This window comes from Coregonus lavaretus (genome assembly GCF_964263955.1).
Source record: "Coregonus lavaretus genome assembly, contig: HAP1_SCAFFOLD_2757, whole genome shotgun sequence".
In the NCBI taxonomy this organism is placed as follows: domain Eukaryota; kingdom Metazoa; phylum Chordata; class Actinopteri; order Salmoniformes; family Salmonidae; genus Coregonus; species Coregonus lavaretus.
Window position 1 is genome coordinate 1 of NW_028156237.1, and position 18,200 is coordinate 18,200.

General features: G+C 44.1%; 1 protein-coding gene across 1 annotated transcript; it reads right to left on the minus strand.

Annotated features, from left to right (window-relative positions):
• Nucleotides 1-1,386: 1,386 nt before the first annotated feature.
• On the minus strand, nt 1,387-18,200 carry LOC311126571 (melanoregulin; the record flags this gene model as incomplete). Its single annotated transcript, XM_084200563.1, has 4 exons — nt 1,387-1,559; nt 3,445-3,535; nt 17,435-17,648; nt 18,130-18,200. Coding segments are annotated over 4 exons (549 nt in total), but the record flags the coding sequence as incomplete, so codon positions are not given.

Sequence of the window (18,200 nt, forward strand, 5' to 3'; positions counted from 1 at the left end):
AGAGGGGAGGAGAGAGGAGAAGAGAGGGGGAAAGAGGAAGGAGGAGAAGAGAGGAGAGGGGGAGAAGAGAGGAGAGGGGGAGAAGAGAGGAAAGGAAGAGAAGAGAGGAGGAGAAGAGATGAGAGGGGAGAAGAGAGGAGAGGAGAAGAGAGGAGAGGGGGAGAGGAGAGGGGGAGAAGAGAGGAGAAGGGAGGAGAGGGGAGAAGAGAGGAGAGGGGGAGAAGAGAGGAGAAGAGAGGGGGAAAGAGGAAAGGAGGAGAAGAGAGGAGAGGGGGAGAAGAGAGGAGAAGAGAGGGGGAAAGAGGAGAGGAGAGGGGGAGAAGAGAGGAGAGGGGGAGGAGAGAGGAGAGGAGGAGAAGAGAGGAGAGGAGGAGAAGAGAGGAGAGGGGAGAAGAGAGGAGAAGAGAGGGGGAAAGAGGAAAGGAGGAGAAGAGAGGAGAGGGGGAGAAGAGAGGAGAGGGGGAGAAGAGAGGAGAGGGGAGAAGAAAGGAGAGGAGGAGAAGAGAGGAGAGGAGAAGAGAGGAGAGGGGGAGAAGAGAGGAGAGGGGGAGAAGAGAGGAGAGGGGAGAAGAGAGGAGAGGAGGAGAAGAGAGGAGAGGAGGAGAAGAGAGGAGAGGAGGAGAAGAGAGGAGAGGAGGAGAAGAGAGGAGAGGAGAAGAGAGGAGAGGGGGAGAAGAGAGGAGAGGGGGAGAAGAGAGGAGAGGAGAGGGGGAGAAGAGAGGAGAGAGGAGAAGAGAGGGGGAGAAGAGAGAAACAACAGATAAACATCAGTAACTTTGCTTGAACATTTTTCCCTTCATTATTGCCCCATTAAGTGATTACTCCCCCCTCCTGCATAAATAGGTGTGTGTGTGTGTGTGTGTGTGTGTGTGTGTGTGTCTGTGTGTGTGTGTGTGTGTGTCTGTGTGTGTGTGTGTGTGTGTGTGTCTGTGTGTGTGTGTGTGTGTGTGTCTGTGTGTGTGTGTGTGTGTGTGTCTGTGTGTGTGTGTCTGTGTGTGTGTGTGTGTCTGTGTGTCTGTGTGTGTGTGTGTGTCTGTGTGTGTGTGTGTGTGTCTGTGTGTGTGTGTCTGTGTGTGTGTGTGTGTCTGTGTGTGTGTGTGTGTGTGTGTGTGTCTGTGTGTGTGTGTGTGTGTGTGTGTGTGTGTGTGTCTGTGTGTGTGTGTGTGTCTGTGTGTGTGTGTGTGTCTGTGTGTGTGTGTGTGTGTCTGTGTGTGTGTCTGTGTGTGTGTGTGTGTGTCTGTGTGTGTGTGTGTGTCTGTGTGTGTGTGTGTGTGTGTGTGTGTGTGTGTGTGTGTGTGTGTGTGTGTGTGTGTGTGTGTGTGTGTGTGTGTGTGTGTGTGTGTGTGTGTGTGTGTGTGTGTGTGTGTAGCAGTAGGGCAGCAGTACCATAACAAAGAGGTATCTGTCTGAGCTAGCCACTCTTCGTGGGAACAAACTAGAGTGGTCTAGAGTGGTCTGTAACAGCTCTCTGGCTCTGTTCAGGTTATCAGATTCACTCAGCGTTGTCCTGTACTGCTGTCTGTTCACCGCCAGGAGAGAGTCCACCTCACGCTGGTAGCCTACAGGGGACACAAGCACCAGTATAAAGCCTGGGGACGTAGAATCAACAATTGGAATGTTCAACTCAATAGTCCTTATTAAACTATAATATTGTGTTCAGGGTTTGGAAAAGCATATAGATTGGAAAAGGACATAACACGAGCATCAACCAAAAGAGCAAACTCTTAAGAATGTTAACACACATTCGTTCACATCCATTTCAAATGGAGACTGTCTTGATTTTGCACAGTGCACTGTTGTTGTGTTTTGTTGAAATGAAAGAATTAGAAGTCCAGTTTCTCCACATTTTGGATTCAAATGGATTTAATCGTCATCTTTTTTGTCAACAATCTACACAAAATACTCTGTAATGTCAAAATGGAAGAAAATTCTAACCTTTGTAAAAAAATAAAAATATGAAAAATGAAACAGTAATATATCTTGATTAGGATAAGTATTCAACCCCCTGAGTCAATACATCTTAAAATCACTTTTGGCAGTGATTACAGCTGTGAGTCTTTCTGGCTAAGTCTCTAAGAGATTTACACACCTGGATTGTGCAACATTTGCCCATTATTCTTTAAAGACTTCTTCAAGCTCTGTCAAATTGGTTGTTGATCATCGCTAGACAACCATTTTTCAAGTCTTGCCATAGATTTTCTAGCAGGTTTAAGTCCAAACTGTAACTCGGCCACTCAGGAACATTCACTTTCTTCTTGGTAAGCAACTCCAGTGTATATTTGGCCTTGCTTTTTTGTTTATTTTCCTGCTGAAAGGTACATTCATCTCTGTTGGAAAGCAGATTGAACCAGGTTTTCCTCTAGGATTTCGCCTGTGCTTAGCTCCATTCCGTTTCTTTTTGATCCTGAAAAACTCCCCAGTCCTTAACGATGACAAGCATACCCATAACATGATGCAGCCACCACTATGCTTGAAAATATGAAGAGTGGTACTCAGTAATGTGTTGTGTTGGATTTGCCCCAAACATAACACTTTGTATTCAGGACCTAAAGTTAATTGCTTTGCCACATATTTAGCAGTTTTACATATTTTTATTCTGTACAGGCTTCCTTCTTTTCACTCTGTCAATTAGGTTAGTATTGTGGAGTAACTACAATGTTGTTGATCCATCCTCAGATTTCTCCCATCACATTAAACTCTGTAACTGTTTTCAAGTCACTATTGGCCTCATGGTGAAATCCCTGAGCAGTTTCCTTCCTCTCCGGCAACTGAGTTAGGAAGGACGCCTGTATCTTTGTAGTGATTGGGTGTATCCAAAGTGTAATGAATAACTTCACCATCCTCAAAGGGATATTCAATGTCTGCTTTTTTAATCTTTACCCATCTACCAATCTGTGCCCTTCTTTGCGAGGCATTAAAAAACCTACCTGGTCTTTGTGGTTGAATCTGTGTTTGAAATTCACTGCTCGACTGAGGGACCTTACAGATAATTGTATGTGTGGGGTACAGAGATGAGGTACTTATTGAAAATTCTGGTTAAACAATATTATTGCACACAGAGTGAGTCCATGCAACGTATTAAGCACATTTTTACTCCTGAACTTATTTAGGCTTGCCATAACAAAGGGGTTGAATACTTATTGACTCAAGACATTACAGCTTTTCATTTTTAATTAATTTATAAACATTTCTAAAAAAAAACATAATTCCACTTTGACATTATGTGGTATTGCGAGTAGGCCCGTGACAAGAAATGTAATCCATTTTAAATTCAGGTTTTACTTTTTCTGAAAAAAGTCAAGATGTGTGAATACTTTTCTGAAGGCAATATGTAAATAGAGAAGGAGAGCAGCAGAAGTGAAGTGAGAATAGACAGGAAAAGGCTAAGGAATAAAAAGGTTGAGATACGAAGCGAGGAGATTATCTCTACTAAGTTTATCTCACCTAGCTGTATTAGAATCTTTTTCCACCGGCTGCTGATCTCTCGTTTGATGTACCTCAGAGTATGGATGTCATAGTTGAGCTTCTCCCACTCCTGATACACAAACACACACATAAACAAACACACACACTCACACACACACACATCCCAGACAGCACACATACATCTCGCCGACGTCAGCCCGACATTGGTATATATCGTTAGTAGATCGTGTTCCATGTAGAAGGTTGGCGGGAGGGTGTGGTAGGTCGAAATGCACGCGCGTTGCACCCGTCACATGGCCGCTCAGCATCACAGAGATTGTGTAGACGTTCGAAATGTTGTGTCACAATGCTATAACTGAGCTAATAATCGTTCTTATATTTTCCATTCAAATTCGATGTTTACGCTCATTTGGGTAAGGGTAATTCGAATTGTGTAGTGAAACAGTATTTTGCTGTTGGATCCGACCTCAAATAAAGGGTATTTTTAAATGTCGTCTGTAGAGCCCTAACCCTAACCCTAAGCAGCATCGGACAAACAGCGGCTGAAGGGCGAATGCGATCTAATGCCGACGTCTCGGCGACATCTTGCCATTGTGCAAACGCTCTCTACACTACATCAGCCCGATGTATCACGCTATCTGGGACACACTCACAAAGGAAGAGGAGAGGCAGAGGGGTAGGTGTTGTTAATAGTTATACAACAGTCCAGTGTCTCAGTCCCAGGCATTCCTAACACAATGCATCACGGTCATATGCTGCAATTCATAATGCCTGATGTGTCCACCGCTATTTAATATGTGGATTATCCTTTCACTTCAGGAATCTGTGCACTGATGGTTTCTAGAGATCACATGTCACAGGAGATTGCTGATTGGCCTTTTTTTGTGTGGCTTTTACAGAGTAAGAAAAATACACAAATATAAGAAAACAAAGTTAGAAACAACAGACACAGGGGAATAATAATTACAAAAAAACATAAAGACAAACAAAACAACAACAAACAAACACACAGAAAACAACAATAATACAAAATAAATAAAAATACCATTAATCAGTATACAGATCATAGAAACACAAGCCTCAGACTCAGGGCCGGCCTGCCTACAGTGCTTTGCAAAAGTATTCATCCCCCTTGGCGTTTTTCCTATTTTGTTGCATTACAACCTGTAATGTAAAAAAAAAAAAATGGGGATTTTCATGTAATGGACATACACAAAATAGTCCAAATTGGTGAAGTGAAATGAAAAAAAACTCAAAAATATTAATAACGGAAAAGTGGTGCGTGCATATGTATTCACCCCTTCGCTATGAAGCCCCTAAATAAGATCTGGTGCAACCAATTACCTTCAGAAGTCACGTAATTAGTTAAATAAAGTCCACCTGTGTGCAATCTAAGTGTCACATTATCTGTCACATGATCTCAGTATATATATACAGCTGTTCTGAAAGGCACCAGAGTCGGCAACACCACTAAGCAAGGGGCACCACCAAGCAAGCGGCACCATGAAGACCAAGGAGCTCTCCAAACAGGTCAGGGACAAAGTTGTGGAGAAGTACAGATCAGGGTTGGGTTATAAAAAAATATCTGAAAACTTTGAACATCCCACAGAGCACCATTAAATCCATTACTCACAGACCAGGCAAGGAGGGCATTAATCAGAGAGGCAACAAAGAGACCAAAGATAACCCTGAAGGAGCTGCAAAGCTGATATTGGAGTATCTGTCCATGGGACCACTTTAAGCCGTACACTCCACAGAGCTGGGCTTTACGGAAGAGTGGCCAGAAAAAAGCCATTGAAGGAATGATGGATGGTGCTAAATACAGGGAAATTCTTGAGGGAAACCTGTTTCAGTGTTCCAGAGATTTGAGACTGTGACAGAGTTTCACCTTCCAGCAGGACAATGACCCTAAGCATACTGCTAAAGCAACACTCTAGTGTTTTAAGGGGAAACATTTAAATGTATTGGAATGGCCTAGTCAAAGCCCAGACCTCAATCCAATTGAGAATCTGTGGTATGACTTAAATATTGCTATACACCAGCGGAACCCATCCAACTTGATGGAGCTGGAGCAGTTTTGCCTTGAAAATTCCCAGTGGCTAGATGTGCCAAGCTTATAGAGACATACCCCAAGAGACTTGCAGCTGTAATTGCTGCAAAAGGTGTCTCTACAAAGTATTGACTTTGGGGGGGTGAATAGTTATGCACGCTCAAGTTCATTTTTATGGTCTTATTTCTTGTTTGTTTCCCAAAAAAAAAAAATTTTGCATCTTCAAAGTGGTAGGCGTGTTGTGTAAATCAAATGATACAAAATCCATTTTAATTCCAGGTTGTAAGGCAACAAAATATGATAAATGCCAAGGGGGGTGAATACTTTCGCAAGCCACTGTATGTTGGCAGACTGATGAGGATGGCATTTTCTGAGCTAAACTGACCAAGATAAAACCTCATAATTCAAAAACAATAACAATTTCTCTCAACCATATATGGGCTTTTTAGGTGAGCTTTGATGCCGCCCTGTGATAAGCAGTGCCCACTTTGCAGGGAAGCAAAATATTTATGTTGTCCATTCCCAGCATGCCTCTCCAGGGTGCTGTTGGAGCGACGCATCGCTGCAACCACCAACGTTTCGTCAATTTGTATTACTTTTTTATTTTATTTAACCTTTATTTAACCATGTACAGTGAGGGGAAAAAAAGTATTTGATCCCCTGCTGATTTTGTACGTTTGCCCACTGACAAAGACATGATCAGTCTATAATTTTAATGGTAGGTTTATTTGAACAGTGAGAGACAGAATAACAACATCAAAAATCCAGAAAAACGCATGTCAGAAATGTTATAAATTGATTTGCATTTTAATGAGGGAAATAAGTATTTGACCCCCTCTCAATCAGAAAGATTTCAGGCACCCAGGTGTCTTTTATACAGGTAACGAGCTGAGATTAGGAGCACACTCTTAAAGGGGGGGCTCCTAATCTCAGCTTGTTACCTGTATAAAAGACACCTGTCCACAGAAGCAATCAATCAATCAGATTCCAAACTCTCCACCATGGCCAAGACCAAAGAGCTCTCCAATGATGTCAGGGACAAGATTGTAGACCTACACAAGGCTGGAATGGGCTACAAGACCATCGCCAAGCAGCTTGGAGAGAAGGTGACAACAGTTGGTGCGATTATTAGCAAATGGAAGAAACTGTCAATCTCCCTCGGCCTGGGGCTCCATGCAAGATCTCACCTCGTGGAGTTGCAATGATCATGAGAACGGTGAGGAATCAGCCCAGAACTACACAGGAGGATATTGTCAATGATCTCAAGGCAGCTGGGACCATAGTCACCAAGAAAACAATTGGTAACAAGGTCCCCCTGCTCAAGAAAGCACATATACAGGGCCGTCTGAAGTTTGCCAATGAACATCTGAATGATTCAGAGGAGAACTGGATGAAAGTGTTGTGGTCAGATGAGACCAAGTTCTCATTTACAACTGCGACCTGGCCAAGATAAAGCAAAGCAGTGCGATAAAAACAACAACAACACAGAGTTACACATGGAATAAACAAAACGTACAGTCAATAACACAATAGAAAATCTATATACAGTGTGTGCAAATGTAGCAAGCTATGGAGGTAAGGCAATAAATAGGCCATAGTGCAAAATAATTACAATTTAGTATTAACACTGGAGAGATTGATGTGCAAATAGAGATACTGGGGTGCAACAGCAAAATAAATAACAATATAGGGATGAGGTAGTTGGGTGGGCTAATTTCAGATGGGCTGTGTACAGGTGCAGTGATCGGTAAGCTGCTCTGACAACTGATGCTTAAAGTCAGTGAGGGAGATAAGAGTCTCCAGCTTCAGAGATTTTTGCAGTTCGTTCCAGTCATTGGCAGCAGAGAACTGGAAGGAATGGCGGCCAAAGGAGGTGTTGGCTTTGGGGATGACCAGTGAGAAATACCTGCTGGAGCGCATACTACGGGTGGGTGTTGCTATGGTGACTAATGAGCTAAGATAAGGCGGGGATTTGCCTAGAAGTGATTTATAGATGACCTGGAGCCAGTGGGTTTGGCGACAAATATGTAGTGAGGGCCAGCCAACGAGAGCGTACAGGTCACAATGGTGGGTAGTATATGGGGCTTTGGTAACAAAACGGATGGCACTGTGATAGACTACATCCAATTTGCTGAGTAGAGTGTTGGAGGCTATTTTGTAAATGACATCGCCAAAGTCAAGGATCGGTAGGATAGTCAGTTTTACGAGGACATGTTTAGCAGCATGAGTGAAGGAGGCGTTGTTGCGAAATAGGAAGCCGATTCTAGATTTAACTTTGGATTGGAGATGCTTAATGTGAGTCTGGAAGGAGAGTTTACGGTCTAACCAGACACCTAGGTATTTGTAGTTGTCCACATATTCTAAGTCAGACCCGCCGAGAGTAGTGATTCTAGTCGGGTGGGCGGGTGCAAGCAACATTCGATTGAAGAGCATGCTTGACCCTATCCCCTCCTCTCTTCTCCAGAACATTTCCGGAGACCTTCTCCCTTAACTCACCTCGCTCATCAACTCATCCTTGACCGCTGGCTATGTCCCTTCCGTCTTCAAGAGAGCGAGAGTTGCACCCCTTCTCAAAAAACCTACACTCGATCCCTCCGATGTCAACAACTACAGACCAGTATCCCTTCTTTCTTTTCTCTCCAAAACTCTTGAGCGTGCCGTCTTTAGCCAACTCTCTTGCTATCTCTCTCAGAATGACCTTCTTGATCCAAACCGGTCAGGTTTCAAGACTGGTCATTCAACTGAGACTGCTCTTCTCTGTGTCACGGAGGCTCTCCGCACTGCTAAAGCTAACTCTCTCTACTCTGCTCTTGTCCTTCTAGACATGTCTGCTGCCTTTGATACTGTGAACCATCAGATCCTCCTCTCCACCCTCTCCGAGCTGGGCATCTCCGGCGCAGCTCACTCCTGGATTGCGTCCTACCTGACAGGTCGCTCCTACCAAGTTGCGTGCTCTCACCACTGGTGTCCCCCAGGGTTCAGTTCTAGGCCCTCTCCTATTCTCGCTCTACACCAAGTCACTTGGCTCTGTCATATCCTCACATGGCCTCTCCTATCATTGCTACGCTGACGACACACAACTAATCTTCTCTTTTCCCCCTTCTGATAACCAGGTGGCGAATCGCATCTCTGCATGTCTGGCAGACATATCAGTGTGGATGACGGATCACCACCTCAAGCTGAACCTCGGCAAGACGGAGCTGCTCTTCCTCCCGGGGAAGGACTGCCCGTTCCATGATCTCGCCATCACGGTTGACAACTCTGTGGTGTCCTCCTCCCAGAGTGCAAAGAGCCTTGGCGTGACCCTGGACAACACCCTGTCGTTCTCCGCTAACATCAAGGCGGTGACCCGATCCTGTAGGTTCATGCTCTACAACATTCGGAGAGTACGACCCTGCCTTACACAGGAAGCGGCACAGGTCCTAATCCAGGCACTTGTCATCTCCCGTCTGGATTACTGCAACTCGCTGTTGGCTGGGCTCCCTGCCTGTGCCATTAAACCCCTACAACTCATCCAGAATGCCGCAGCCCGTCTGGTGTTCAACCTTCCCAAGTTCTCTCACGTCACCACGCTCCTCCGCACACTCCACTGGCTTCCAGTTGAAGCTCGCATCTGCTACAAGTCCATGGTGCTTGCCTACGGAGCTGTGAGGGGAATGGCACCTCCGTACCTTCAGGCTCTGATCAGTCCCTACACCCAAACGAGGGCATTGCGTTCATCCACCTCTGGCCTGCTGGCCCCCCTACCTCTGCGGAAGCACAGTTCCCGCTCAGCCCAGTCAAAACTGTTCGCTGCTCTGGCACCCCAATGGTGGAACAAGCTCCCTCACGACGCCAGGACAGCGGAGTCACTCACCACCTTCCGGAGACACTTGAAACCCCACCTCTTTAAGGAATACCTGGGATAGGATAAAGTAATCCTTCTACCCCCCCCCCCAAAAAAAATAAAATTAATAAATAACATATTGTAAAGTGGTTATCCCACTGGCTATAAGGTGAATGCACCAATTTTTAAGTCGCTCTGGATAAGAGCGTCTGCTAAATGACGTAAATGTAAATTTAGTTTTACTAGCGTTTAAGAGCAGTTGGAGGCTACGGAAGGAGTGTTGTATGGCATTGAAGCTCGTTTGGAGGTTTGTTAACACAGTGTCCAATGAAGGGCCAGATGTATACAAAATGGTGTCGTCTGCGTAGAGGTGGATCTGAGAGTCACCAGCAGCAAAAGCAACATCATTGATATACACAGAGAATAGAGTCGGCCCGAGAATTGAACCCTGTGGCACCCCCATAGAGACTGCCAGAGGTCCAGACAACAGGCCCTCCGATTTGACACATTGAACTCTATCTGAGAAGTAGTTGGTGAACCAGGCGAGGCAGTCATTTGAGAAACCAAGGCTATTTAGTCTGCCAATAAGAATGCGGTAATTGACAGAGTCCAAAGCCTTGGCCAGGTCGATGAAGACGGCTGCACAGTACTGTCTTTTATCAATCGCGGTTATTATATCGTTTAGGACCTTGAGCGTGGCTGAGGTGCACCCATGACCAGCTCGGAAACCGGATTGCATAGCGGAGAAGGTACGGTGGGATTCGAAATGGTCGGTGATCTGTTTGTTAACTTGGCTTTCAAATACTTTCGAAAGGCAGGGCAGGATGGATATAGGTCTGTAACAGTTTGGATCTAGTGTGTCACCCCCTTTGAAGAGGGGGATGACCGCGGCAGCTTTCCAATCTCTGGGGATCTCAGACAATACGAAATACATTTTAGTCATTTAGCAGACGCTCTTATCCAGAGCGACTTACAGTTAGTGAATATTTTTTTTATTTTTTTTTTTTATACTGGCCCCCCGTGGGAATCAAACCCACAACCCTGGCATTGCAAACACCATGCTCTATCAACTGAGCTACATCCCTGCCGGCCATTCCCTCCCCTACCCTGGACGACTTGTGCGCCGCCCATGAGTCTCCCGGTCGCGGCCGGCTGCGACAGAGCCTGGATTTGAACCAGGATCTCTAGTGGCACAGTTAGCACTGCGATGCAGTGCCTTAGACCACTGTGCCACTCAGGTTGAACAGGCTAGTAATAGGGGTTGCGACAGTTAATTAAAAAAATATATAATCTAACATAAATCATGTAGCAGATATAGAAAAGAAAGAGTATGTGGCCTTTTCTGTGGCCTACATGCTGGAGATATAATGTATGACAATGTAATGAGAACACTTCTTACATCATGCTGGTTTCTCCGATCAAATGGCCTCACCTAAATGGCGCCCAATCAAATAAAAAATGCACTGACATGTTAACAAACAACATATTCTAAAAACAGGACAGGTCAAAGTAAAATGGACAGTATGGAATGGGCAATCAGGATACTCACAACTGTTGTCCAAGAGATTCATCCCGTGGGCTAAATTGTCATGATCAGTGGTTTCAAGTTATTTTACGAGCTGATCATATTGAAAAAATAAAAATACTTCTGCATTTCCCGCTGTGCAAACACATTGCAAATGGGCTCAGGATAACTACTGATAAAGTTGGGTAGCTGATATCCAGAGCTTAAATAGCCCAATTGATTAGCCACAGGAATTTGGACTAATAAAGCCAATGCAACGGCCTGTTTTACAGTGGGCCTACCACATGGATGGGCATTCATAACATTCCATTGCGTGCGCCATGGTAGGCTACACCCCAGTATGCACGGACCGATGCAGACGTTTTTTGGACGTCTTTTTTTGGTCCTGTCCAGATCTGCGTTTTTGGGTATTTTACAAACGGTAGACCTACCACATACAGTAGATGGGCATTCCTAAAATTCAATTTCAGGCGGCACTCTAGTAAGCAAGGACCGACGCATACACCTTTTGGACGTCTTTTTTTTGTCTTGATTTCTACGTCCACGGACGTTGGTTTTGGACCGGTCTGGCCAAATCTGAACCAATCATACACGTCCACGTTTGGTTCAGATTTAGTCCGGTCCAGCCTTGATTTGACCCAAACATAGACGGGAGTTGGCAAGACAGCACAAACAGATCCGAGACCCGGCTAGAGCATTGCTGAGACTAACTCAAAAGGCTTCACCGAGTCCGACTGGTATTGGTCTAACCTTGTCCCTTTGTACTGTAGGTTATAGGAGTTGGCTTAACAGCACAAAGACATTTGGGACATTTGGAACCATCTTGTCTTTTAACCAGTGTGGGCCGAATGCCAACAGCCACAGTTTCAGGGAAACAACCCAGAAAAACATGCTTTCCATCCCTGTCAGCCCCAGTCACTGGGAAACCACCCACAAAACATGCTTTCAACCCTGTCAACCCGTCACTGGGAAACCACCCACAAAACATGCTTTCAACCCTGTCAACCCGTCACTGGGAAACCACCCACAAAACATGATTTCCATACCTGTCAACCCCAGTCACTGGGAAACCACCCACAAAACATGCTTTCAACCCTGTCAACCCGTCACTGGGATACCACCCACAAAACATGCTTTTCATCCCTGTCAGCCGCAGTCAGGCGTCATGACCACTCAGCACTGTTAGGTTACCATAGATCTGCTTGTTCAAGTGAATAAACAAGAGTCATGTGCTCTCTGTTGACAGAGCCAAACATAGGGACAATAACTAACAAAACATATGCATGGAAGAATACCATTAGCTTGTGCCATGTGGTCAACCAATAGAAAATATGGGTCACCTTGCAAAAAGTGCACATATTGATGCAGAGAGTGTAGGATAGCCACACTTAAAGACATTTTACATTTTAGTCATTTAGCAGACGCTCTTATCCAGAGCGACTTACAGTTAGTGAGTGCATACATTTTTCATACTGGCCCCCCGTGGGAAACGAACCCACAACCCTGGCGTTGCAAACGCCATGCTCTACCAACTGAGCTACACGGGGCCACAAACAAAATACCACTTAATTCCTTGTACTGATTCTATTTGGGCTGTCATGTCAACACTAGCACCTCTTGTGCTACGAGAGATGAACTCATCCCCTACAGGAGTCTGGTGGGAAAAGCATAAGTTCAGGTTCATCAGTAAGATGGATCCCTTCTAGGCCTTGGTAAGATGGAATCCCTTCTAGGCCTTGGTAAGATGGGATCCCTTCTAGGCCTTGGTAAGATGGAATCCCTTCTAGGCCTTGGTAAGATGGGATCCCTTCTAGGCCTTGGTAAGATGGGACCCCTTCTAGGCTTTGGTAAGATGGGATCCCTTCCAGGCCCTGGTAAGATGGACCCCTTCTAGGCCTTGGTAAGATGGACCCCTTCCAGGCCTTGGTAAGATGGACCCCTTCTAGGCCTTGGTAAGATGGGATCCCTTCTAGGCCTTGGTAAGATGGGATCCCTTCAAGGCCTTGGTAAACTCCAATATTGTGCCCTACATCTAGCCTCTATGAATGTCATAAATACCCTATATGAAAGAACTCTGTGTGCGACATCTCTGATTGAATGATTTAATTGAGGTGAGCCAGTATAATGATACTGCCCCGAGAGTGGGAAATGTACAGAGAAGACCGAACTGTGTGTGTGTGTGTGCGCGTGTGCGTGTGCATGTCTCTAACTCAGAGGATTTCTTGTTCCTAACCACCAGCCTGAACTCTGTGGGATTCTAACCACCAGCCTGAACTCTGTGGGATTCTAACCACCAGCCTGAACTCTGTGGGATTCTAACCACCAGCCTGAACTCTGTGGGATTCTAACCACCAGCCTGAACTCTGTGGGATTCTAACCACCAGCCTGAACTCTGTGGGATTCTAACCACCAGCCTGAACTCTGTGGGATTCTAACCACCAGCCTGAACTCTGTGGGATTCTAACCACCAGCCTGAACTCTGTGGGATTCTAACCACCAGCCTGAACTCTGTGGGATTCTAACCACCAGCCTGAACTCTGTGGGATTCTAACCACCAGCCTGAACTCTGTGGGATTCTAACCACCAGCCTGAACTCTGTGGGATTCTAACCACCAGCCTGAACTCTGTGGGATTCTAACCACCAGCCTGAACTCTGTGGGATTCTAACCACCAGCCTGAACTCTGTGGGATTCTAACCACCAGCCTGAACTCTGTGGGATTCTAATCACCAGCCTGAACTCTGTGGGATTCTCAGAATCTATTGATGTTGATTTACTGTAACTGTATGTGACCCTTCAATTATCTTAACGAAGTATCTAAAGATTTTCTTATAATAAGGTCTGTGCGTTCCTCAACACAGTAGTTTGAATATTCTTTAGTGAATCGGAGTCAGAAAATGGACATCCAAACATAGGGGATGCGACACATACATTACATTCAACAATGAGTCACCCTGAGCGGTACCGGTACTGTTTAATTCATATAAAATAAATGGAAGAAAATAAATGTGCACACTTTAGAGACACCTCACACGGCCCCCAATATTAAGGAGGAGTGGAGTTCATTCACTGTCCGTCCTCAGCTCAATGGCAAAGAGCAAAGCAGACTGCAGCGTTGAGATCACATGCAGACAGATACGTTTAGCTCAGCTCAGCGAACAGTTCAGCTCCGTGACATCAGCAGCAGCTATATGACGTTTTTTGAAACACAGTAATGTACGATAAGCAAGGAGCAGCGTGCCTAAAACACGCGCACAGCTAATCAGAATATACAGACTACCTTTCTGCAGTGAAATAACGTCTCTTAAAGAACACACATGAAACCGAGTTTCATACAAGTGCTGATAACACTGTATAGCATACCATAACACTTAACAAACTTGACGTATGAAAGGCACTCACAACATTGACGTTCGCTAACCATAAAAAGGACGCCATTAGAGCTAGCTACTAACACTGATCACCATGGCTGATTTACAAGATGAGGTAAATACTAAACATATTTTCTGTGACGTGATGAGTTTGGAGCCAAGGAGCAGAGAAGGAATCGGTTGGTTTAGGATAAACGTAAATACTATACTGTGAATTGGTAAACAGAAGGATCACAGTAATACTGGGGGAAAACAACAAACGCTAGGGCTAGAAAACTCACTCGGGAGACAAACCCACATGGCGAACGAATCACGAATCTGCAAAGGGAAACAGAAAACACACCTCTCTTAAAAGGGAAATCATCATTAGTGATAGAACACAGCTGAGGGTCATTCTGGTCAGGTGGAACCATTACATTTTCAATAATCAATTTAACACCATTAGCCATGGCGCTACGTTATACTAAGTACTTATCGGGCAATATAAAACAGTTCACAGAAGTATTGCTTACCTACAGTTGACGTCGGAAGTTTACATACACTTAGGTTGGAGTCATTAAAAACTCATTTTTCAACCACTCCACAAATGTTTTGTTAACAAACTATATTTTTGGCAGGTCGGTTAGGACATCTACTTTGTGCGTGACACAAGTAATTCTTCCAACAATTGTTTACAGACAGATTATTTCACTTATAATTCACTGTATCACAATTCCAGTGGGTCAGAAGTTTACATACACTAAGTTGACTGTGCCTTTAAACAGCTTGGAAAATTCCAGAAAATGATGTCATGGCTTTAGAAGCTTCTGATAGGCTAACTGACATCATTTGAGTCAATTGGAGGTGTGCCTGTGGATGTATTTCCAGGCCTACCTTCAAACTCAGTGCCTCTTTGCTTGACATCATGGGAAAATCAAAAGAAATCAGCCAAGACCTCAGAAAAAAATGGTAGACCTCCACAAGTCTAGTTCATCCTTGGGAGCAATTTCCAAAAGCCTGAAGGTACCACGTTCATCTGTACAAACAATAGTACGCAAGTATAAACACCATGGGACCACGCAGCCGTTATACCGCTCAGGAAGGAGACGCGTTCTGTCTCCTAGAGATGAGCGTACTTTGGTGCGAAAAGTGCGAATCAATCCCAGAACAACAGCAAAGGAACTTGTGAAGATGCTGGAGGAAACAGGTACAAAAGTATCTATATCCACAGTAAAACAAGTCCTATATCAACATAACCTGAAAGGCCGCTCAGCAAGGAAGAAGCCACTGCTCCAAAACCGCCATAAAAAAGCCAGACTACGGTTTGCAACTGCACATCGGGACAAAGATCGTACTTTGGAGAAATGTCCTCTGGTCTGATGAAACAAAAATAGAACTGTTTGGCCATAATGACCATCGTTATGTTTGGAGGAAAAAGGGGGTTGCTTGTAAGCCGAAGAACACCATCCCAACCGTGAAGCACGGGGGTGGCAGCATCATGCTGTGGGGTGCTTTGCTGCAGGAGGGTCTGGTGCACTTCACAAAATAGATGGCATCATGAGGAAGGAAAATTATGTGGATATATTGAAACAACATCTCAAGACATCAGTCAGGAAGTTAAAGCTTGGTCGCAAATGGGTCTTCCAAATGGACAATGACCCCAAGCATACTTCCAAAGTACTAATTTACTGTATGTAAACTTCTGACCCACTGGGAATGTGATGAAAGAAATAAAAGCTTAAATAAATAATTCTCTCTACTATTATTCTGACATTTCACATTCTTAAAATAAAGTGGTGATCCTAACTGACCTAAAACAGGGAATTTTTACTAGGATTAAATGTCAGTAATTGTGAAAAACTGAGTTTAAATGTAGTTGGCTAAAGGTGTAGGTAAACTTCCGACTTCAACTGTATATTAAGTTTTTGAAGCACAGTAATGTAGGACAAGCCGGTGGCAAGGATGTGACCCTGTGTCCCAGCAGCATGCCTAAAACTCCTGCACAGCTCATTTCAAATTTGCATAACCTAGGACCTAGGTGCATTTACTATCAGATGTCAGAGAGGGGGCAGAAGGATATGGACTGTACCCCTCAAAGCACCAAAATAACAACAGTTACATGTAGAAGACACATTTACTGAGACTAACTACGACTAATGACTAGCCTATCACATTTCCTTTAAAGCTACAGCTCAATCTTTCTCATGATAGTTACTCTTATCTCATAACTAATTTGTTGGCATCTTCAAGTTTCCCAGATGTATTCTTTGACCTATTCTACACATGTACTGTGTTATAGCAAGGTTATAGCTAGTTTATAGATTAAGTAAAAAGTAAAGGGTCCTGACTTGTCGTCAGTGGTGGACAAAGTACCCAATTGTCATACTTGAGTAAAAGTAAAGATACCTTAATAGAAAATGACACAAGTAAAAGTGAAAGTCACCCAGTAAAATACTACTTGAGTAAAAGTCTAAAAGTATTTGGTTTTTAATGTACTTAAGTATCAACAGTAAATGTAATTGCTAAAATATTTTTAAGTATCAAAAGAAAAAGTAAAAGTATAAATCATTTCACATTAATTATATTAAACAAACCAGACGGCAAAATGTTCTAGTTTTTTATTTTATTTACGGCTAGCCAGGGGCACACTCCAACACTCGGGTATCATTTACAAACAAAGCATTTGTATTTAGTGAGTCCACCAGATCAGAGGCAGTAGAGATGACCAGGGAAGTTCTCTTGATAAGTGTGTGAATTTGACAATTTTCCCGTCCTGTTAAGCATTTAAAATGTTATTGGTTAAGTACATTTGGTTATCAGGGAAAATGTATGGAGTAAAAAGTACATCATTATCTTTAGGAAAGTAGTGAAGTAAAAGTAGTCAAAAATATATAAATAATAAAGTAAAGTACAGATACCCCAAAAAAGTAGTACTTTAAAGTATTTTTACTCACTTTACTTTACACCACTGCTCGTTGTCCAGTAACCTACAGAACGGGTTTGTAGCTCAAATGGTAGAGCATGGCGCTTGTAACACCCAGGGTAGTGGGTTCGATCCCCGGGACCACCCATACGTAAAAATGTATGCGCGCATGACTGTAAGTCGCTTTGGATAAAAGCGTCTGCTAAATGGCATATTATATTATTATTGTTATGGGATGTAGACTAGTGTACCCGAGTGGACAGGTTTTGCCCTGACCAAGCTCTGTATCGTGTAGTATTTGTTCCCCAGCTTAGGGCAGGCTCTGTCTCTCTCACCTCTGTGTACGTATCTGCCTCGTTCCTCATCATGATGAAGGCTTGGAGCTCTCCGTCCGACTCTGCATCACCCATGGAGGTCCCGGGGCTGCTCCAGGGGACCCACTCCTCCTGACCCGGGCTTGGGTCACTGTGGCTGGACACGCTGGCTCTGGAGGTCTGAGTCCTGGAGGAGGTCCGAGTCCTGGCGTTCTGCATTTTGGAAGTCTCATATCTGGAAGACCAGAGATAAGTTTAAGTTCATGTTGAAGTAGTCTCTCTCTCTCTCTCTTGTCACAGATTTGGTTCTGGTTCTGGATCCGTATAGTCCCAGGATCACTGATTTGCCTGAGCCTTTCCCCGTGAAAATGCTGTGGTTCAGTAAGGAGTAGCCTAAACACATGCTGACCTGAGAGATTCTCCTAAACATAGCCTACATACCAGATTACAGAGGCTTCACAGACGCTGCTTGTTTTATATCTTGGGCAGTGTGCCATAAAAAAAAAAAAAGACTATGCTATATATATATTCCCCATTCAGAAGAATCTCTAGGTCCGAATTAAATAGACTAGAATAGGTTCTCATTGCATGCCCACTATTTTAATAAAGCCTGTCATAAAAAAAAGCATGCACATGATATTCCAGACGAAACGTGACGAAATATGAAGTGTATCATAAAAAAATAATATTCTTACCGTAAATCTTAATATTCTTACCGTAAAATAGAGTTCTCCTCATCTTTGTTCTCCTCATGACTCCGCCAGCAACAACTATACAACGCCCCCAT